This window comes from Chlorocebus sabaeus, chromosome 6 (genome assembly GCF_047675955.1).
Source record: "Chlorocebus sabaeus isolate Y175 chromosome 6, mChlSab1.0.hap1, whole genome shotgun sequence".
Classification (NCBI taxonomy): Eukaryota; Metazoa; Chordata; class Mammalia; order Primates; family Cercopithecidae; genus Chlorocebus; species Chlorocebus sabaeus.
Genome location: NC_132909.1, coordinates 43,655,025 through 43,677,549, shown reverse-complemented (window position 1 = coordinate 43,677,549; position 22,525 = coordinate 43,655,025). Strand labels below are relative to the sequence as shown.

The 22,525-nt window shown below is 50.3% G+C and overlaps 1 protein-coding gene across 1 annotated transcript in view; it reads right to left on the bottom strand.

Annotated features, from left to right (window-relative positions):
- The window catches only part of SUGP1 (SURP and G-patch domain containing 1), a 42,074-nt gene that overhangs the window by 10,679 nt on the left and 8,870 nt on the right, over positions 1-22,525 (bottom strand). The window contains exons 3-8 of the mRNA XM_007995891.3: positions 21,366-21,469; positions 16,912-17,139; positions 14,788-14,911; positions 14,412-14,512; positions 13,331-13,454; positions 8,880-9,235 (exon numbers count right to left, since the gene is read on the bottom strand). Of these exons, the coding sequence (XP_007994082.1) occupies positions 8,880-9,235; positions 13,331-13,454; positions 14,412-14,512; positions 14,788-14,911; positions 16,912-17,139; positions 21,366-21,469 (1,037 nt within the window). The remainder of the gene's footprint in view (positions 1-8,879; positions 9,236-13,330; positions 13,455-14,411; positions 14,513-14,787; positions 14,912-16,911; positions 17,140-21,365; positions 21,470-22,525) is intronic.

Here is a 22,525-nt window from a genome sequence, read left to right as displayed (position 1 = left end):
AGGTGGGCGGATCACTTGAAGTCAGGAGTTCGAGATCAGCCTGGGCAACATGGTGAAACCCCATCTTTACAAAAGACACAACAACTTAACCAGGAATGGTGGTGCACGCCTGTAATCCCAGCTACTCAGGAGGCTGAGGCATGAGAATCGTTTGAAACAGAGGGGCAGAGGCTGCAGTGAGCTGAGATCGCACCACTGCACTCCAGCCTGGGCAACAGAGCAAGACTCCAAATCAAAAAATAATTAATTAATTAAAAATAGAAAAGCTAACATATACTACACTGAAGAAATTAACAGAAGACAGCTGATGGAAAGGAATGCTTCTGAACGAGTGCCAGATGATGAGGAAGAAGCCAGAGAAGCAGCAGCAGTACCAGAATGACAATCTGGTAGGAGGATTCTCATTATTCGAGACTGTTTTTCACTTCTTTTATGACACAGACCCAAGACATGGGCACTGAAACTTAGTGTAAATGGTAGAAGGAGGAACAATACTGTATATAAACATTTTTAGGGAAATGAAAAAGAAAGTCAGGCAGAAATCATGAGATATTCCCATAAAGTCACACAGACTGCCTGTCTCTCCTTCTACCTCTTCCACCTCTGAGGCAGCAAGACCAACCCCTACTCTTCCTCCTCCTTAGCTGTTCAACGTGACATTGACGAAGATGACTTTTGTGGTTATCCATGTCCACTTCATAAATAGTCAATATATTTTCTCTTCCTTCCTTCTTTTCTTTTTTTAAAAGAGTCAGGGTTTCGGGAAGCAGAGGTTACAGTGAGCCGAGATCACGCCATTGCACTACAGCCTGGACAATAGAGTGAAACTCTGTCTCAAAAATAAATAAACAAATAAATAAAGAGGCAGGGTCTGTCTGGATGCTCTGTTTGGACCCTCTGTCATCCAGGCTGGAGTGCAATGGCACTATCATAACTCAATGCAGATTTAAATTCCTGGACTCAAGTGCTCCTCCTGCCTCAACCTCCTGAGTATCTAGAGCTATAGGTGCATACCACCCAGCCTGGCTAATTTTTCCTATGATTTTCTTAGTAATATTTTCTTTCTTCTAGCTTACTTTATTATAAGAATACAGTACATAATACATATAACATATAAAAAGCATGTTAATCAACTGTTTATGTTACCAACAAGGCTTCTGGTCAACAGTAGGCTACTAGTAGTTAAGTTTTTGAGGAGACAAAAGTTACATGCAGAGGCTGAGGTAGGCAGATCACTTGAGCTCAGGAGTTTTGAAACAAACCTGGGCAATGTGGTGAAACCCTGTCTCTATAAAAAATTAAAGAATTAGCCAGGCATGCTGGTACGGGGCTATAGTCTCAGCTACTTGGGAGGCTAAGGTGAAAGAATAAGCTTGAGCTCAAGAGGTTGAGGCTACAGTGAGCTGTGATTATATCACTGCACTCCAGCCTGGGAAACAGAGTGAGACTCTGCCTCAAAATTAACAAGTTTATATTCAGATTTTCTTTTTTTTTTCTTTTTTTTTTTTTTTTTTTTGAGATGGTGTCTCGCTCTGTTACCCAGGCTGGAGTGCAAAGGTGCGATCTCGGCTCACTGCAACCTCCACCTCCCGGGTTCAAGCAATTCTCCTGCCTCAGCCTCCTGAGTAGCTGGGATTACAGGCGTGTGCCACCAAGCCCGGCTATTTTGTTTTGTTTTGTTTTGGTTTTTTTTTTTTTTTTTTTTGAGACAGAGTCTTGCTCTGTCACCCAGGCTGGAGTACAGTGGTGCGATCTCGGCTCACTGCAAGCTCCGCCTCCCGGGTTCATACCACTCTCCTGCCTCAGCCTCCTGAGTAGCTGGGACTACAGGCGCCCACCACCAAGCCCGGCTAATTTCTTTTTGTATTTTTAGTAGTGATGGAGTTCCACCGTGTTAGCCAGGATGGTCTCCACCTCCTGACCTCATGATCTGCCCGCTTCAGCCTCCCAAAGTGCTGGGATTACAGGCGTGAGCCACCGCGCCCAGCCTAATTTTTGTATTTTTAGTAAAGACAGGGTTTCACCATGTTGGTAAGGCTGGTACTGGACTCCTGACCTTTTGATCCACCTGCCTCGGCCTCCCAAAGTGCTGGGATTACAGGCATGAGCCACCGTACCCGGCCTATATTCAGATTTTCAACCGCACAGGGCTTGGGGTCCCAACCCCCAGCTTGTTCAAGGGACAATTGTATAGCCCGTTGCTCCCAAGCTACAAACCTGTAAAGTAACACAGTAAGTATTTATGTATCTAAATGTAAAAAAGGTACAGTAAAAATACTGTACTATAATCTTATGATTATAACAATTTTTAAAATGACCACTGTCATAAATGCAGTCCAGTACTGACCAAAATGTTGTCATACAGGGCTGGGTGTGGTGGCTCACACCTGTAATCCCAGCACTTTGGGAGGCCGAGGCGGGAAGATTACTTGAGGTCAGGAATTTGAGACCAGCCTAGCTAGCATTGTGAAATCCCGTCTCCACTAAAAATACAAAAATTATCTGGGCGTGGGCTGGGTATGGTGGCTCATGCCTATAATCCTAGCACTTTGGGAGGCTGAGGCAGGCGGATCATCTGAGGTCAGGAGTTCAAGAACAGCCTGACCAACTTGCTGAAACCTCGTTTTCCACTAAAACTACAAAAATTAGCTGGACGTGGTAGTGGGCGCCTGTAGTCCCAGCTACTCGGGAGACTGAGGCAGGAGAATCGCTTGAACCCGGGAGGTGGAGGTTGCAATGAGCCGAAATAGTGCCACAGAACTCCAGCCTGGGAGACAGAGGGAGACTCTGCCTCAAAAAAAAAAAAAAAAAGGAGGTTCTAGACAGCTGAACTCATGGAGGTTCCTGGAGCGGGCTTGCCCAGGGAGGGCATGGAAGCTCACGCCCCTTCCTCCATACCTCACCCTATTCGACTCTTCATATGAAAAAATCCTTCAAGTCAAGAAGAATACAAGGAACTGAGAGGAGTTAGGAAAAATATAAGGGCCATGTACTCGACCCCCAACCCCTGCTCTCGGTGGGTGTGGGTGATAGGAACTTTATATCTGGAGATCTAAGAGTAGCATGAACTTCTGCTCTGCTTCTCTTCTAGAATTTTAAGAAGGTGGTAGACTGGCAGATGTGACCTGCCATCACACGAGAAGAATGGAAGAGATGGTAGCGCACTGAGATTTGTTGGAGGCCCCTAGGAAATTACCCTTCAGTTTCCTATGACTCCTAAGTGATGGAGAAGGGCTAAAAGTTCTTGTGGGCAAGGAGAGAGGGAAGGAGCAGAAACTGGTTATGGTACATAAATCTATACAAGGAGAACTGGATGTGCTTGCGTTATTATTTTTAATGTTTAGATAATCAATGTACATTCTTGCTAAGTCGAGCACGGTGGCTCATACCTGTAATCCCAGCACTTTGGGAGGCAGACGAAAGAGGATCATTTGAGGTCAGGAGTGCAAGACCAGCCTGGCCAACATGGCGAAACCCCATCTCCACTAAAAATATAAAAATTAGCCGGGCGTGGTGGTGGACACCTACAATCCTAGCTACCTGGAGGGTGAGGCAGGAAAATCGCTTGAACCTGGTAGGCAGAGGTTGTAGTAAGCCCAGATTGTGCCACTGCACTCCAGCCTGGACAAAATAGCAAGACTCTGTCTCAAAGGCAAAAAACAAAAAACAAAAAAACTCTTTGCTATACATAGTTTTGTTATTTTTATTTTTAAGGAAACTGTATTTATGAAAGTAGCATTTGAAGAGAAGTTTATTATAGGTTACGGACAAAGTTAATCTATCAGTTAATATATATAACAATCATTTATTTTTTTTTTTTTAAAGAAAGAAAAAGGCCGGGCCTGGTGGCTCATGCCTGTAATCCCAGCACTTTAGGAGGCTGAGGCGGGCAGATCACAAGGTGAAGAGCTCAAGACTACCCTGACCAACATGGTGAAACCCTGTCTCTACTAAAAATATAAAAATTAGTCGGGCGTGGGGGCGCCCACCTGTAATCCCAGCTACTCGGGAGGCTGGGGCAGGAGAATCACTTGAACCCACGACGTGGAGGTTGCAGTGAGCCAAGAAGATCTAAAACCAATAACCTAAGTGTACAGCTTAGTGAGTTAGAAAAAGAAGATCAAACTAAATCCAAAGCTAACAGAAAGAAGAAAATAGTAAAGTTTAGAGTGGAGATAAGAAAATGAGGACTAAAAATACAATGGAAAAAAATCGATGAAACCAAAAGTTGGTTCTTTGAAAAGATCAACAAGGGCCGGGCGTGGTGGCTCACGCCTGTAATCCCAGCACTTTGGGAGGCTGAGACTGGCGGATCATGAGGTCAGGAGATCAAGACCATCCTAACACAGTGATAACCCTGTCTCTACTAAAAATACAAAAAAATAGCCGGGTGCAGTGGCAGGTGCCTGTAGTCCCAGCTACTCAGGAGGCTGAGGCAGGAGAATGGCGTGAACCTGGGAGGCGGAGCTTGCAGTAAGCCGAGATCGCACCACCACTGCACTCCAGCCTGGGCGACAAAGCAGGACTCCGTCTCAAAAAAAAAAAAAAAAAAGAAGATCAACAAAAGTGACAAACCTTTTAGTTAAACTACGAAAAAAATGAGAGAAGACTCAATTACTAAAACCAGAAATGAAGGAGGGGCTGTAACTAATGACTAAAAATAAGACATAAGTTAAAAGGACCATAAGAAAATACAATAAATTGTGCCCCAACAAATTAGATAACTTAGATGAAGTGAACAAATTTCTAGAAACACAAACCATCAAACACAAGAAGAAATAGAAAATCTGAATAGACAAGTAAGGAGATCAAATCAGGATTTGAAAAAACCTTCCAACAAAAAAAGGCCAAGAATCAGATAGCTTCACTAGTAAAGCAAACATTTAAAAGAAGAAATAGGCTGGGTGCAGTGGTTCATGCCTGTAATCCCAGCACTTTGGGAGGCTGAGGTGGGCGGATCACTTGAGGTCAAGCGTTCAAGACCAGCCTGACCAACATGGCAAAACCCTATCTTTACTAATAATACAAAAATTAGCCTGGCATATTGGCAGGTGCCTGTAATCCCAGCTACTCGGGAGGCTGAGGCAGGAGAACTGATTGAACCTGGGAGGTGGAGGTTGCAGGGAGCTGACATTGCACCACTGCACTCCAGCCAGGGTGACAGAGTAAGACTTCTGTTTCAAAAAAAAAAAAAAAAAAGAAATAATACCAATTCTCCTCAAACTCTTCCAAAAAAACAAAAGAGAGAACATTTCCAAACTTACTCTATGGGGCTAGGATTAGCCTGATACCCGAGGCAGACAAAGATACTACAAAGAAAGAAAAATAGACCGGGCGTGGTGGCTCACGCCTGTAATCCCAGCACTTTGGGAGGCCAGCGTGGAGTTTGAGACCAGCCTGGTCAGCATGGTGAAACCCTGTCTCTACAAAAACTACAAAAATTAGCCAGGTGTGGTGGTGGGCGCCTGTAATCCCAGCTACTCAGGAGGCTGAGACAGGAGAATCGCTTGAACCCAGGAGGTGGAGGCTGCAGTGAGCTGAGATCTCGCTACTGCACTCCAGCCTGGGCAACCAAGAGCAAAATTCCATCTCAAAAAAGAAAGAAAAAATACAATTGAATATTCCTATGAAAATAGATGCAGAAATCCTCAATAAAATACTAGGAAACCAAATTCAGCAGCATATGAAAAGATTATACACCATGACCAAGTGGGATTTATCCCCATAATGCAAGGATGGCTCAACATTTGAAAATCAATTCATGTAATATGCCAAATTAATAGAATGAAGGAAAGTAATCATATGATGATTTTATGTATTCACTTTTTTTTGGAGATTCAGTCTCACTCTGTCACCCAGGCTGGAGTGCAGTTGCACAATCTTGGCTCACTGCAACCTCTGCCTCCCAGGTTCAAGAGATTCTCCTGCCTCAGCCTCCCAAGTAACTGGGATTACAGGCGTGTGCCACCACACCCGGCTAATTTTTTTTTTTTTTCTTTTGGGAGAGATGGGGTTTCACCGTGTTGGCCAGGCTGGTCTTGAACTCCTGGTCTCAAGTGATCTGCCCACCTCAGTCTCCCAAAGTGCTGGGATCACAGGCGTAAGCCACCGTGACCGGCCTATTTTAATTGACGTAGAAAAAGCATCTGATAAAAACTAAAACATTTTCATGATAAAAACACTCAATAAACTAGGAACAGAAGTGAACTTCCAGCCAGGTCTGGTGGCTCACACCATAATCCCAGCATTTTGGGAGGCCAAGGTAGGCAGATCACCTGAGGTCAGGAGTTCGAGATCAGCCTGGCCAATATAGTGAAACCCTGTCTGTACCAAAAACACAAAAATTGGCTAGTCGTGGTGGCGGGCGCCTGTAGTCCCAGGTACTAGGGAGGCTGAGGCAGGAGAATTGCTTGAACACAGGAGGCAGAGGTTGCAGTGAGCTGAGATCACATCACTCCAGCCTGGGCATCACAGAAAGACTCTGTTTCCAAAAAAAAAAAAAAAAAAAGACCAAAAAGAAGTGAAGTTCCTCAACACAATAAAGTCCATATATAAAAAACACACAGCTGACATCATACACCCACACATCATACATTTCAGACTGGTAAAAGGCTGAAAGCTTTCCCCCTAAGATCAGGAACAAGACAAGGATGCACACTTCGACCATTTCCATTCAATACAGTACTAGAAGTCCTAGCCAGAGAAATTAGACAGAAAAAGAAATAAGAAGTATCCAAGTTGGAAAAGAACCTGTAAGACTATTTCTGTTTGCAGATAACACAAACTTAAATATAGAAAACCCTAAAGAATCCAAACAGACCGCGTGCAGTAGCTCATGCCTGTAATCCCAGCACTTTGGGAGGCCAAGGTGGCAAGATTGTTTGAGGCAAGGAGTTTGAGACCAGCCTGGGCAACTTAGTGGAACCCTGTATCGACACAAAAAACGCAAAAATTAGCCAAGCATGGAAGAGCACGTCTGTAGTCCCAGCTACTTGGGAGACTGTGGCAGGAGAATCAATTGAGCCCGGGAGGTGAAGGCTGCAGTAAGCTGTGATCATGCCACTGCACTCCAGCCTGTGTGACAGAGACCCTGTCTCAAAAGAAAAGAATAAAACTGGAAAAATTAACTCAAAATGGACCAAAGACCCTGGGTGCAGTGGCTCATGCCTATAATTCCAACACTTTGGGAGGCCAAGGCAGGAGGACTGCTTGAACTCACAAGTTCAAGACCAGCCTGGGCAACATGGTGAAATTCCATCTCTACAAAAACTACAAAAATTAGCCAGGTGTGCTGGTATGCATTTATAGTCCCACCTACTTGGGAGGCTGAGATAGGAAGATCAGTTGAGCTTGGGGAGGTCGAGGCTGCAGTGAGTAGCCATTAAACTCCAGCCTGGGTGACAAAGTGAGACCCTGTCTCAAAAAAACCAAAACAAACAAGAAAAAAACAAAAAAAACCCCAATAGGCTAAAGACCTAAATTTAAGAGCTAAAGGTACGAAACTCTCAGTAGGAAACACAGGGGCAAATTTTCATGCATGGATTTGGCAATGGTTCCTTAAAAATGATACCAAAAGCATAAACTACAGAAGAAAAAATAGATAAATTTGACTTCATTAAAATTCCATTTCTAAGGAGGGCTGGATTACAGCAGGCACTGGGAGACTACACAACCACTTGCCCCCTCCCTGGCACTGCTGCCCCCTGGAAGGTCTGCCTTCAGTTCAAAAAAAAAAAAAAAAAAACACACAATGATCTTTCTGGCCACATTAAAAAAAAGAAAGAAAATGTTAAAATTGTATGCATCAAAAGACACTAATTACTAAAGTGAAAAGACAACCCATAAAATGAGGGAAAGTATTTGTAAATCACATAGCCAATGAGGGGGTTAATATCCAGAATCTATAAAAGAACTCGTACAACTCAATGACACAAACAACCCAACTTTAAAATGGGCAAAGGAGGCTGGGTGCAGTGGCTCACGCCTGGAAACTCAGGACTCTGAGAGGCTGAGGCAGGAAGATGGCTTGAGTCCAGGAGTTCAAGACCAGCCTGGGTAACATACTGAGATCTTGTTTCTATAATAACTTGGCAAAGCCGGGCCTGGTGGCTCACTTCAGGCCAGGAGTTCAAGACCAGCCTGGTCGACATGGTGAAATCCTGCCTCTACTAAAGAAAAGATACAAAAATTAGCTGAGCATAATGGTGTGCGCCTGTAGTCCCAGCTACTCCAGGGGCTGAAGTAGGAGAATCGCTTGAACCTGGAAGGTGGGCCGGGAGGAGTGGCTCACACCTGTAATCCCAGCACTTTGGGAGGCCGAGGCAGGCGGATCACAAGGTCAGGAGATCGAGACCATCCTGGCTAACATGGTGAAACCCTGTCTCTACTAAAAAATACAAAAATTAGGTGGGCATGGTAGCAGGCACCTGTAGTCCCAGCTACTCGGGAGGCTGAGGCAGGAGAATGGCGTGAACCCCAGAGGTGGAGCTTGCAGTGAGCCGAGATTGTGCCACTGCACTCCAGCCTGGGCAACAGAGCAAGACTCCATCTCAAAAAAAAAAAAAAAAGAAAAAAAAAAAAAAAAAAAAAGGCAGAAATGCAATAGGCCCAGCAATTCCACACCTAGGTATACCAATAAGAGAATTGAAAATGGATTCACAGCAGCATTATTCACAATAGCCAAGCGGTGTGAACAACCTAAGAGTTCATTCACAGATGAGTGGGTAAGCCAAATGTGGTATGTACACACAGTGGAAGATGTGGCCAAAGAAGGAATGAAATTCTGACACAATCTACAATGTGGATGAACCTTGAAGACATTATGCTCAGTGAAGAAACCAGAGCCTTCCAAAAGAGGGAGGGGGAGGGGGTCTGCCCACCTGACAGAGGTGAGGGAGAGGCGTCCACGTCCCTCTGCACCAGCTCAGCAGGTGGGAGCTCTACTTTATCCTCTTCAGGCCCCCACCGGCTCTTCCGCTTCCTCTTCACGGTAGCTGCGGAGGCTGGCTTCCCAGGGGCAGCTGGAGCAGGGATGACGGTGGGCACAGGCGTGGATGAGGTGGGGCAGGTGGTGGCTGGGGGTAAGGACCCTGACAGGGCTTCAGGCGGGGACTTGCGCTTCAGGCCGGGTTCGGGTGCTGTGAGGTTGCCTGTGGAGCTGGCCTTGGCTTTCCGGAACTCCTCCAGCTTCTGTCGGTAGTACTTGTACCCTTGGCTGTTGGGCTCGTACAGAAAGCTGCAAAGGAGAGTTGGGGGGTGCATTGTCAGCTGGGCCCGAGGCTCTGTCCCTGATTCTGGGCAGGAGCAGTTCTGGCCTTGTGTGCCCACGTTGGCCAGGGTCATGTCATGATCACGGTCTCCACCACAACCTCCTGCCCTGCCAGGCCTCCTGGCAGTGGCTGCTGGTTCTGGTGGCCTGATGCCCTTCCTTTGAACTGTGGGTCACTCCAATCCTCACCCTGTATTTATCAGGCACCCATCACACTGTCATTGTTTACCCTGCTACAAAGGGAAAGGGCAGGGACCCGCACACCCTTCCCCAGGGCCTAGGAAAGGCGAGACATTCACACCAAGAAATCTCAGATTGTGGGGAGACACCAGACATGAGACAGGGCAGAGGGACTTGTCTTGATCCCAGTGGCTTCTCAAATGCATCTTTGAGACACTGAACATCAGAACAGAACAAGTAGCTGATTTCCACTTCCTATGGGGGCAGGCAGCCTCAGGGCAATGTGGCTTCCAGTAAGGCCAGGAGCACAGGTCTTCTCAGTCCCTACCCAGCCCGAGGAACAGAGCAGGTGGCGCTAGTTCACAGCTGGGTTCCACACCTACTGGCGCCTCTCAGACTGTACACATCCCCAGTCCACAGGACTGTCTTTTTTTTTTTTCTTTTTTGAGACAGAGTGTCGCTCTGTCGCCCAGGCTGGAGTGCAGTGGCGTGATCTCGGCTCACTGCAAGCTCTGCCTCCTGGGTTCACGCCATTCTCCTGCCTCAGCCTCCCAAGTAGCTGGGACTACAGGCGCCTGCCACCATGTCTGGCTAATTTTTTATATTTTTAGTAGAGACGGGATTTCACCGTGTTAGCCAGGATGGTCTCAATCTCCTGACCTCGTGATTCACCTGCCTCGGCCTCCCAAAGTGCTGGGATTACAGGCGTGAGCCACCGCGCCCAGTGATAACCACTGTTAAGGTGTTTCCTGTCAGTTTCAACGAAGATTTACCTTAATAGAGCTGTGATCCTATTTTACATATCCCAGTTTTTAAAAAAATTTCTGCCTGAAGCTGATGACATAAGCCTTTCCTGTTAGAACGGTGGAAGCATGTTCACTGACTAGCCTTGCCTCAGTTTCCTCACGCTGGGCTGCCAGCTCACATGGGTGCCTTCTGAAGGCGGCATACTCCACTGGGGAGATGCGCTGATGATTTAGCCCACAGAGGCTGGACACTGTGTCACTGACTTTTCTTTCCTTTTTTTTTTTTTGAGATGGAGTCTCGCTGTTGCCCAGGCTGGTGTGCAGTGGCGTGATCTCGGCTCACTGCAAGCTCTGCCTCCCGGATTCAGACCATTCTCCTGCCTCAACCTCCCGACTAGCTGGGACTACAGGTGCCCACCACCCACGCATGGCTTTTTTTTTTTTTTTGTATTTTTTAGTAGAGACGGGGTTTCACCATATGTTAGCCAGGATGGTCTTGATCTCCTGACCTCATGATCTGCCTGCCTCAGCCTCCCAAAGTGCTGGGATTACAGGCGTGAGCCACCACGCCCAGCCTACTGACTTTACTATAGCTGATGCTCTATTGACATGATTTCCAGGATGTATCTCAGAAATGGGAGAATGACTACTCCAAGGGATGGGCGTTTCCAGCTTTTCATTTTTATTTGTTTGTCTGTTTTTCAAGACGGAGTCTTGCTCTTGTTGCCCAGGCTGGAGTGTTGTAGTGCGATCTTGGCTCACTGCAACCGCCACCTCCCGGGTTCAAGCCATTCTCCTGCCTCAGCCTCCTGAGTAGCTGGGATTACAGGCATGTGCCACCACACCTGGCTAATTTTGTATTTTTAGTACAGATGGGGTTTTTCCACATTGGTGAGGCTGGTCTTGAACTCTCGACCTCAGGTGATCCACCTGCCTCGGCCTCCCAAAGCGCTGGGATTACATGTGTGAACCACCACGCCCGGCCTCATTTTTTATTTTTTGAGATGGGTCTTGCTCTGTCACTCAGGCTGGAGTGCTATGGCACGATCTCGGCTGCCTCTGCCTCCTGGGTTCAAGCGATTTTCCTGCCTCAGCCTCCCAAGTAGCTGGGACTATAGGCGCACGCCACCATGCCCAATACATTTTTATATTTTTAGTAGAGACGGGGTTTCGCCATGTTGGCCAGGCTGTTCTCAAAATCCTGACATCAGGTGATCCACCTGCCTCGGCCTCCCAAAGTGCTGGGATTATAGGCGTGAGCCACCACACCAGGCCTCCAGCTTCTTTATAGCCATGCAGTTGGTTAAGAATTGTTTCCCAAAGTGGCTGGGGTGTGCCTGGCCCACAGGCGTGACAGGGAAGGGCCAGGAGTGGCCACATGAGGTGGCTGTTAGATTTGGGGGTGAGGGGAGGTCTGCCAACCACGTGGGTCCAACCAGCATTTCTGTGCTTTGGGGCTGCCTCATATCTGACCCTGCATGGAGATTAAACACAGGCGCAAATCTGCATGCCCTGCAGGGGCCTGAATACCTGGTCGTCCCCCCTGACCCATCCAGTTCTTTCCTGGTCTGGCTATAGTTCTGCAGTGAGTGTGGGGACGAGTTCCCTTCAGCCTCAACTCCTTTGGCTGCCCAGGGTATCCACCCCAGGCGACCTCAACCAGCCTGGCCGCCCCCACAGCCACACCTGACAAGCTGGGCGCCTGTCAGCAATACCCCAGAACAGAAAGGACACACAGGATGGCCAGGGCCACCTGCACCAATAGCATCTCTCAGTTCTGACATCTGGGGAGAGGCTAGGCTGCAGCGACTGGGCCCTGGACCCCTCTGACCGGGCAGAGCCACCAGGCTCTGGGCCTTGGACAGAATTCCAAATCCTTGCCTGCTTCTCTTTTGAAAAGGTTTCACGGTCAGTGTCCACCTACAATGACAACAAACTAGGTTTCCTATTTATATAGCCTTAATCAGGCAAATGAAGGAAAGACACAATGACTTGGAGGAGACTAGTGACCTAACCCTGAGGTATGGCCAACAACTCAATGGTCCCCAGGGCAAGTCCCAGATTCAGGACACCTGGGGGGCGCTCCAGTCCCAGGCAGATCCCTCTCCTGAATTCCAGGCCCAAACAATCCACAACCCCAACACAGGCTCCTGGACACAGAGGTACCAGACTGGGTACACAGAGGTACCAGCCCCTCTCCCTGTCCCCATCCACTAGGTCAGCTGAGCCTTGACCCTCCCTGTTCCCAGCCCCCACGTTCCCTCAGTCCCACCTCCCAAGGGTGGCCCACTGCCCTCGTCTGCCTGGACCTGGCCTGGCCATGTCTGCCCACCCTCCACGACCTTGGTCAGTGACCACAAAAAGCACAGTTGCCCCATCTGCGATGAAGTCTGCTGAATCAACCAGCCCAGAGAGCTGCTGCTCCAGGACTTTGTCATGTGCTGTCACACCTCCTCAATGACTGAGTCGGGGCTTGTGTAACCTCATGGGCACGTTACCCCCACATCCCCCAGGCACCCACCCGCCTCCCCGGGCACAGAGCAAGTGCCAAACCCACCTAATGAATTGATGAGCCAGTGAACACAGACCCAGCCACTGGGGCTAGGGTGCAACCGCATGGTGGGGGATGGCAGGGAGGCTAGGCTGCTTGTCATGCACCCACCCTTCTGTGGAACTCACATACAGGCTGGGTGTTCCCCCTCCATAGATCCTAAAGTTCCCCATTCTCTGCCACTTCCCTCGTCATAAAGGGGAGACCCTGAGAACGTACACAACATAAACTAAACACTACTGTGAATTTCCACTTGAGAGCCTGACCTGCCCCCGGTCAAGGGCTGCCATGTGTCCCAAAGGCAACTGGGCAAGTGCTAGAGACTTTCTCCATGAGGCGCCTAAAAGACACAAAGGCCCCAAAGGTCCTGTGCACCTGCCTCAGAGACCACCCAGGGTGCTGGTGTGCGTGTGGGACATGCCTGCAGGGAGGCAGAGCCGGGCTCTGGGGTCAGAGACTCTTAGACCTGCTAGTGTCTCACAGTGGGACCCCAGCAAGTGGCTGGACTCTGCTGATCCAGTGTCCTCCCCTGCAGGGGGGCTGTGGCCAAGGTGATGGTCACCTCCCTGGCAGGGCCCCCCTTACCTGAATGCCTGGTTCTCACGGTTGTTCTGGAGGGCAATGGTTTCCACCTCGGGACCCCCGTCCGCTATGAACCTGGCCAACTTTTCTGCAAGGTTCTTGACCTCTTCATCCTCTGGGGGTGAAACTTTAAGCAGGCTGTCAGTACTGGGCTCAACTCACCACACCCAACAGCCTAATTTCTGCTAAGAACCCCAAGGGCAACAAGTGGGGTTTGTTTTAGGAATGATGCAAAGAGAAACAGGCAAATGGGAATCAGATTACTGCACTGGGACCAGACGCCAGAGTTCATAACACACCTCCAGCCCCCGCCCCCTGCCCCCCAACCCTGTCCAACAAGGGAGGTCAAGAGGGCCTGGGACACGAGCCAGGACAAACGATCCAAACGTGACAGCAGGTCTGGGTGGGGTAGGAGGGGAGATGGGAGAACCCCAGGTCACACGGCTGGGGGGTGCTGTTGGGCCTCCTCTCCTGGGGAGAGGCTCAGGGCACAGGGCCACAGGGAACACAAGGAGCAAACCTCTGCAGCCCGCGCTTGGCCTGAACATCAATCCCGCCCACCCACCAACACTTGGCTGGGATTTTATGTCATCGCAGTCGAAGACCAGCCAGTATTTCCCCTTCCCCTGAAATTCATCCCATCCGAATTGCACCAGCTGACAGTGTCTGTCCCCCAGGTCCTCAGCCGTACACTACTCTTGCCTTGCCTTGTCCTCAGTGCCCAGGAGGAAGCTGGGGCTCATTAACACTTGTTAACGTAACAAAGAACCAACAAGCAAAAGCCCCCTCTACCCAGGGTACTGCCCTGAACTGATCTCCCAGGAGTGACCTCGATCGCCAAGAGCACCCGTGTACCCCACACATGTGGCTTGACACTCAGGCTTCACCAGGTCCTTGGAGCACTGAGGGGGAAGGTGGTGTCAGACCCATTTCCAGAGTGACCCCACATGCCTGGGAGAATACTGACCTCAACCACCAGTGCCACACAGTGCCACTCCAGCGCCTCCAGGAACCCCGATTCCACACTGGGACACGGTATGTCCACAGGCCTCCCCAGAACCTCCCGCCCACTCTGTCCACCTACCTTTCTGAGAGGCTGCCTGTGACTTCTGTGCTTCCTTTCTTATCTCAGCCACCTTCTTCCTGTAGTAGAGGAATTCCCTGCTATTCTTATCGTGCAAAAATCTGGAGAGGAGGAAGTTTGCAGAAGAGAGGGGAAAATGAGTATCTGTGACAGGCGTATCCCTGTAGCTTCTATCACACAAAAAAAGGCAGGCTGGCGAGCAGGGACCCAAAAGCAAGTCTCCGTGCCACATGGGAGCCACTTGTCACTTCTAGTGAGAATCAGAAAAAGCTCAGAACAGCATCCGGCCCGCGCTAGCAAGCAACCAGCCCCGCACGTGCGACTGTGCAGCAAATTCATTCAACAGCACGGCCTTCCCTTCCCCGGAGATACTCACGCAAATGCTGGGTTATCCTTGTAGTCCTCCATAGCTACTTTTTCTAACTCGGGGCCTCCTTCTGCCACAAAGCGGGCCAATTTCTCTATCACTTTCCGAGTCTCGGCTCCCTCTGGGGGTGAAACTTTAAGGAGGCTGTCAGTACTGGGGTTCAACTCACACACCCCACAGTCAATAGGCACACTCTCTCTACGGACCACAACGACAGAGGGGGTGGGGGGAGAAGAGTGTGAGATGCAGGAGGCTGTCGGGCGTCCCGAGTCCAGGCACAAAACACCATGATGAGGGGGGAGTTGGTCTCACTGTCTTGGTGAGACACACTGGGTGGGAGAGAAGTGTGTGAGGCTGTGGTTAGCTCCAGGCTGGAAGCTAGCAGAAAATATATCCAGCTTCCCCTGGTTGTGGGGGGGAAACGCTTAATTCTTTTCTTTCTTTACCAGTTTTCAGCATAACACATCGGTTCCCTTTCATCCTTCAAAGATGACACATTCTTTTTTAAAAAATACCATTATGAGCTCTGATTTAAACACACTGGGTGGGTTTCGATCCATGGCAATTAGTGTCATAGAAGCTCTGCAGCCGGTGGAGCCTCTTCAAGCTGGCTCCTGAGGGCTCTGGACATGGCCCCAGGAGTCTCTGATGGCCTCCTTGCCATCTGCCGGGACAGGGCGCTCCAAGATCATCTCATACACTTCCTGCCCAGACCCAGAGCCAGCCACTTCTCCAAGAAGTCGGTTTCCATGAGAAACTGCGTCTCCAGACCAGCATCTGGGCGCTAGGGATGCTCAATGCCACGGGCTTAATCATTATCTCGGGGCCTTTTCAGTGAACAGAGCTACAAAGATATATTTTTATATATGGATTAGCCTCCCCACTGAGCCATGTGGAACTTGCTTTTACATTTTCTCCCTGGCTTGTTTCTGAGGCTGAGTTTGTCAGCTACTACACAGATCGCAGCCCTTGTAGGAGACGCACAGGAGAAATTTCTCACTGCCAGCAAGTACCTGGCAACTGGGCAACATGCCAGACCTGTGGCTAATCTTATTCCCCTTGTTGCTTGGGCTGCTGGGAATCGGGGAGAGGTGGGGAGTGTGTGGCTCAGCAAGGGCCGCTGTGAGGTCCCAAGGGCATTCCATGACCATCTTTCACCCTAGGTCGCCCTCCTGCCACAGGCCCAGCAACAATCCTGAACTGGTCGCTGTTTACAGGAACAGGTGGGTTTCTGAGGCCACGCAGACAGTGGGCCATAATGAGCTTCAATTCAAGGGCCTAGAGACACCCGATACCCTTTGTAATGCAGCAGTTCCCAACAGGGTACCCTTGGAGCTGCTGGGGAACCTCTCTAAGGAAAGGACACACACCAGTTCCATTCTGACTAATGGCCCAGGGGCCAGGCTGGCCTCTGATCCGCTCGGACACACAGCCAGAAGCAAGGGGTCTCAAAGCTGTCATGGCACAACTCCACGGTTGCTTCAGTCTGTGCTGTCAGGGTGACGTGACCTCACCAGCCAGCCCTCCATGCAGTTCAGGTGTCACGGGGCCTCATTCTGAATGTGGACAGGGCTAGACTTGCTAGCAATGCTGTCACCACAGCCACCCCCTTTGCCCTCCTACGGTGGGGGATCTGGACAAGTTCACCCATGACCAGTGACCGTCCTTTCCTAGGAATAGGAGAGAACACCCTCCAACCTGCGGCCATACCTCTGGCCTAAACGCAGGGGACAGTAACCCATCGTTGGGGCAGTGCTTCGGGGCCTCCAGGGCTCAGCTGAAGAGCCTTAGAAGCTCCTCCAAGAAGGGATATAAGGATGCCCTTTTGGAGCAAATGCGAGAAGGGCGTGCGCCCCTGCCCTGGCTGGGTGAGCCGCTGTGTGAGTGGAAGATGGATCCCGCTGCTCCCAAGATGAAGCCCACGCGCTGATGCCCAGCAACACCCCAGCCCTGCCCCTCACCCTCCTTTGCTCTCCTCACCCCAGAGGGCCCAAGGCTCAGCTCGGAGACCTGGTGGCTGCAACTCAGCCCAAAGCACCCACGCCCCTGGCAGCACTTGCCCTGCCCACCACAGATCCCACCTGCTAGAGCACGGGCACTGGTGGTGGGGGAGCAGCAGCTCCCACAACTTACCTTTGATCTCCAGCCACTGCTCATAGTCCTCCTCCTCGTCCTCATCGGGGGACTGGAAGACACTTGGGCGGTGTGCCACGGGCAGCTGCTTGGCGTGGGAGTAGCTCTTCATGGGGCCTGGCAGGCTGGTCAGCCCCAGGCCTGTCCGCCTGCTGATGAGCAGGGACCTCTTCCCGGCACTGGGGGTGGGTGTGCTGGGAGGGGCGCTGGGAGCACTGGGCGGGGCATCTGGTATAGAAGGAAGGATATGCGCACTCAGGGTGCTGGGTACCTCTCCCGAGTCCCCGAATCCTAGTTTACAACCATTCCCTTGGAGGTCTATGGCCAGGCTGACTGGCCGGGGCCAGACTACTGGGTGTTCTCACCCTGAGACCTGATGGGGAAGGGACTCAAATCAGCCTTCCTCATTCTAGGATGAATTTGGGCTCAGGTTAACATTTCTTAGCTGTTCCCTAGGAAACCTGACAAAGGTTGAGGACCAGCTGTCTCACCAGTAATAATGGGCTCTGGTCAGTAAATCCCAAAATCAAGAGACATGGGCAGAAGCTCCGTGGGTGATGATTTACCCACCTGGCCTGTTACACTGCACACCTGAAGGCAACCAACCTACAGACAGGGGTTCCATTCTTTGCACAGGCATTGCTACCGCTGGGGAAGGCTGGGAATCCCCTGGGGCACTGACAAGGGGTCCAGGTGCAGACCTGGAGACCAGTCATTCTAGCCCACACCTTGCTGTCCAGAGGACCTACGGTGCAGAAGCACCCATAGCAAAGCAGGGGATGGGGCAGGGCTGGTGTGTGACAGCTTCGGAAAGAGCCCTGAGTCTGGGGGGGGAGCAGCATCATGAAACTGGCCAGCTCGGCCGGGCGCGGTGGCTCAAGCCTGTAATCCCAGCACTTTGGGAGGCCGAGACGGGCGGATCACGAGGTCAGGAGATCGAGACCATCCTGGCGAACACGGTGAAACCCCGTCTCTACTAAAAATACAAAAAAAAACTAGCCGGGCGAGGTGGCGGGCGCCTGTAGTCCCAGCTACTCCGGAGGCTGAGGCAGGAGAATGGCGTAAACCCGGGAGGCAGAGCTTGCAGTGAGCTGAGATCCGGCCACTGCACTCCAGCCTGGGCGACAGAGCCAGACTCCGTCTCAAAAAAAAAAAAAAAAAAGAAACTGGCCAGCTCACCACCCTAAGAACAGGACTAGGGCCCCCGGATCATTAGATAGAGCCTGGCTCTGCACTTGTGGGCCTCATCTTTTTTTTTAGTGACAGGGTCTCACTCTGTCACCCAGGCTGAAGTGCAGTGGTGCAATCATGGTTCACTGCAGCCTCGACCTCCTGAACTCCTGGGCTCAAGCAATCCTCCCAGCTCAGCCTCCAGAGTAGCTGGGGCTACAGGTGCTCACCACCATGACTGGCTAATTTTATTTTTATTTTTTTGCAGAGATGGGTTCTTGCTAGGTTGTCCAGGCTGGTCTCACACTCTTGGATTCAAGCTATCCTCCCACCCCAGCCTCCCAAAGGGATTACAGACATGAGCCACCAAGCCTGGCAGGGGCTTCATCTTTTTTTTTTTTTTTGAGATGGAGTCTCGCTCTGTCACCCAGGCTGGAGTGCAGTGGCTGGATCTCAGCTCACTGCAAGCTCCGCCTGTTCACACCATTCTCCTGCCTCAGCCTCCTTAGTAGCTGGGACTACAGGCGCCCACCACCTCGCCCAGCTAGTTTTTTTTATTTTTTAGTAGAGACGGGGTTTCACCGTGTTAGCCAGGATGGTCTTGATCTCCTGACCTCGTGATCCACTCGTCTTGGCCTCCCAAAGTGCTGGGATTACAGGCTTGAGCCACCACGCCCGGCCGGCTTCATCTTTTTAAGCCTTAGCTTCCTAAATGGAAAGTGTGGAAATGGAGGCAACCAGCTGCTTACAGAACCCAGTAAGACTTAGATGTACCATCTAGACCTAAAAAAAAATCATGTCAAGTAAGAGAAATAAAGCTCGGAACAAAATGCACACTATGTCATCATCTGGGTAAGTGGTCACACATCTGAAACTATGGCACGTACTGCTTGAGTGAGAGGACAACAGCAGTTGTCAGACACACAATTTCTCGACAGTTATTTCCTGTAAGAAAGGGGGATGGGAGGACTTCAACCTCTGGTATTCTTCTTTTTCCCTTTTTGGAACTGAGTCTTGCTCTGTTGCCCAGGCTGGAGTGCAGTGGCACGAGCTCGGCTCATGGCAATCTCCGCCTCCCAGGTTCATGCGATTCTCCCGTCTCAGCCTCCCAAGCAGCTGGGATTACAGGGGTGTGCCACCATGCCCGGCTAATTTTTGTATTTTTAGTAGACACAGGGTTTTACCGCATTGGCCAGGCTGGTCTCAAACTCCTGACTTCAGGAGATGCACCTGCCTCGGCCTTCCAAAGTGCTAGAATTACAAGTGTGAGCCACTATGCCCAGTGAGTATTTTTCATTATTAAAAAAGATCAGGAGTATCAAAGGCAAAATGTTACATCTATGAATTCTTTTTTTTTTTTTTCTTTTTTTGAGACAGAGTCTTGCTCTGTTGCTCAGGCTAGAGTACAGTGATGCGATCTCCACTCACTGCTACCTCCGCCTCACAGGCCCAAAAGCGATCCATCCATCTCAGCCTCCCAAGTACTTGGGGCTAAAAGCATGCACCGCCATGCCTGGCTAATTGTATTTTTTTTTGTAGACAGATTTAGCCATGTTGCCCAGGCTGGTCTTGAATTCCCAAGCTCAAGCAATCCTGTCCCCTGCAGCCTCCCAAAGTGCTAGGATTACAGGCATGAGCCACCGCACCCAGCCAACATCTATGAATTCTGAGAGAAGAAAACACGACATGTGTTATCAGATGTCTACCAAAGGGAAACAGAGGTAGAAAGAGGTGTCCCTTCAGAGGATTGAGAGCACAGGTGTCGTCTGCTTGTACGGAGCAAGGGACATGGCAGGCACTAAGTCCACATTCCCTGGTACACGGGGTGGTACCCAATGAACACCAGTGCCCCAGTGGTCACTGTTGGGTGCCCCCAGCTGCCTGCCCACCCGGCACCTCAGCAGTAGCAGTCCCCAGAATCTGCTGTTCTCTGATGTAGCTCAGGTGTCTCAGGTCAGCCCAGTGTCCCTGCAAACCCTGTCTGCAGAAGACCTGCTCACTCCTGCTGGTGGGTTCAAGCTGACCCAGCTTAGGGATGCCTCCAACTCCCAAACTGGTCCTGCAAGTGTGGGGAGGGCTTCATCATGGCTCCACCTGCCCCAGACTGAAATCTGACTTATCTGTCTCTGTTCCTACAGGGTAAGCACACTGAGGGCAGGGTCTATATTTGCCACCTTGGTAATTTTTTTTTTTTTTTTTTTTTTGAGACAAAGTATCGCTCATCCCCCAGGCTGGAGTGCAATGGCGCCATCTCGGCTCACCGCAACCTCCAACTCCTGGGTTCAAGCGATTCTCCTGCCTCAGCCTCCTGAGTAGCTGGGATTACAGGCGCCTGCCACCACGCCCGGCTAATTTTTGTGGAGACAAGGTTTCACCAGGTTGGCCAGGCTGGTCTCCAACTCCTGTCCTCAGGTGATCCACCCGTCTCACCTCCCAAAGTGCTGGGATTACAGGCGTAAGCCACTGCACCCAGCCTGCCCCTTTTGGTATTAATTTATGTATTTATTACTTGGTCCGGGTACAATGGCTCCAGCCTGTAATCTCAACACTTTGGGAGGCTGAGGCAGGTGGATTGCTTGAGCTTAGGAGTCCAAGACCAGTGTGACCAACATGGCGAAATCCCAACTCTACAAAAAATACAAAAATTAGCCAGGTGTGGTGGCATGCCCCTGTAGCCCCAGCTGCAGGGAGGCTGAGGCAGAAGCTTTGCTTGAGCCCCAGAGGTTGAGGCTGCAGTGCACTATGATTGCACTACTGCGTTCTAACCTGAGCAAGAGTGAGGCCCTGTCTCAAAAAAACAAAAATTATTGGCCAGGCGGGGTGGCTCATGCCTGTAATCCCAGCACTCTGGAAGGCTGAGGTGGGTGGATAACGAGGTCAGGAGATGGAGACTATCCTGGCTAACACGGTGAAACCCTGTCTCTACTAAAAATATTTAATTAGCTGAGCATGGTGGCGGGTGCCTGTAGTTCCAGCTACTCAGGAGGCTGAGGCAGGAGAATGGCGTGAAACCGGGAGGCGGAGCTTGCAATGAGCTGAGAATGGCGCCACTGCACTCCAGCCTGGGCGACAGAGCGAGACTCCGTCTCAAAAAAAAAAAAAAGAAAAATTTATGTATTATTTATTTATTTATGCCTTTGGTGCACGTATGCGTGGAACGAGGGCGATCTATGATTACGGGTGAGCAGAAGGAGTCTGAGGGGGGACCCGTCACTTCCCACGTGCCCAGCAACCCCAGGGGGAGATGCAAGGACAGCACCAGGAAAGGGGAGGCCTACACTCACCTGTGCTGGTCTGTGCCTTCTGCAACTTCAGAAACTGCTGCAAGAAGCTACCATCGTTGGCAAACTTGTTGGAAACGCAGGAAGAGTTGTGTGCATTTGTGATTCTAGAACCAAGACAGAGGACAGAGAGGGTGAGCTGGCTAGAGAAGCAGTGAGGGCACCAGAGGACGAGGATGAGGATGAGGCCATCACCTCGCCCATCACGGTCCCTAACACACCCCAGCACTCTCACCTACAGGGACCCCAAACTAGCCCCCAGAGATTTCAGGAGACTACTGCGAAGTGTGCACAGCAGGCTTCGGTATGGTAAGCTGGGAACAATCTTGTTCTGATAAGAGCAATACTCCATGTATTATCTCTGCCTGAATATTAACCCTCCAGGTTCAAATGGCCCTCCAACAAGATAGTTCCTGCTCTCTCTGCACAGCACCTGTCCTCCCTTGCTAGTTAATTATCTGGGTTGTTACTGACTCACATCTGCCCTCCTGCTAGACCTTAGAGTTCTCTAAGGCAGGGCCTACACTTCTCTCTCTCTCTCTCTCTCTCTCTATCTATCTATCCATCTATCTATCTGAAATGGAGTTTCATTCTGTCATCTAGGCTGGAATGCAGTGGCGCAATCTTGGCTCACTGTAACCTCCTCCACCCAGGCTCAAGAGATTGTCATGCCTCAGCCTCCCAAGCAGCTGGGATTACAAGCATGTGCCACCACACCTGGCTAATTTTTGTATTTTTAGTAGAGATGGGGTTTCATTATGTTGGCCAGGCTGGTCTCAAACTTCTAACCTCAAGCGATCCTCCCACCTCATCCTCCCAAAGTGTTGGGATTATAAGTGTGAGCCACTGCGCCCGACCTATTTATTTTTAAGAGACAAGGCCTTGCTCTGTTGCCTTGGCTAAAGTGCAGAGTGTAATGGTGTGATAACAGGGACTACAAGCTTGTGCCACCATGCTTGGCTAATTTTTTTAATTTTTTTTTTGGTAGAGGTAAGATCTCGCTATGTTGCCCAGGCTGGTCTTGAACTCCTGGCCTCAAGCAATGGTCCCACCTCAGCCTCCCAAGTCGCGAGGACTAAAGGCATGTGACACTGTTCCTGGCCAATGCCATTTTTTGACAGGCATGAAGGGCAGCTCTGACAACAGTGTATCAGCTGTGCCCA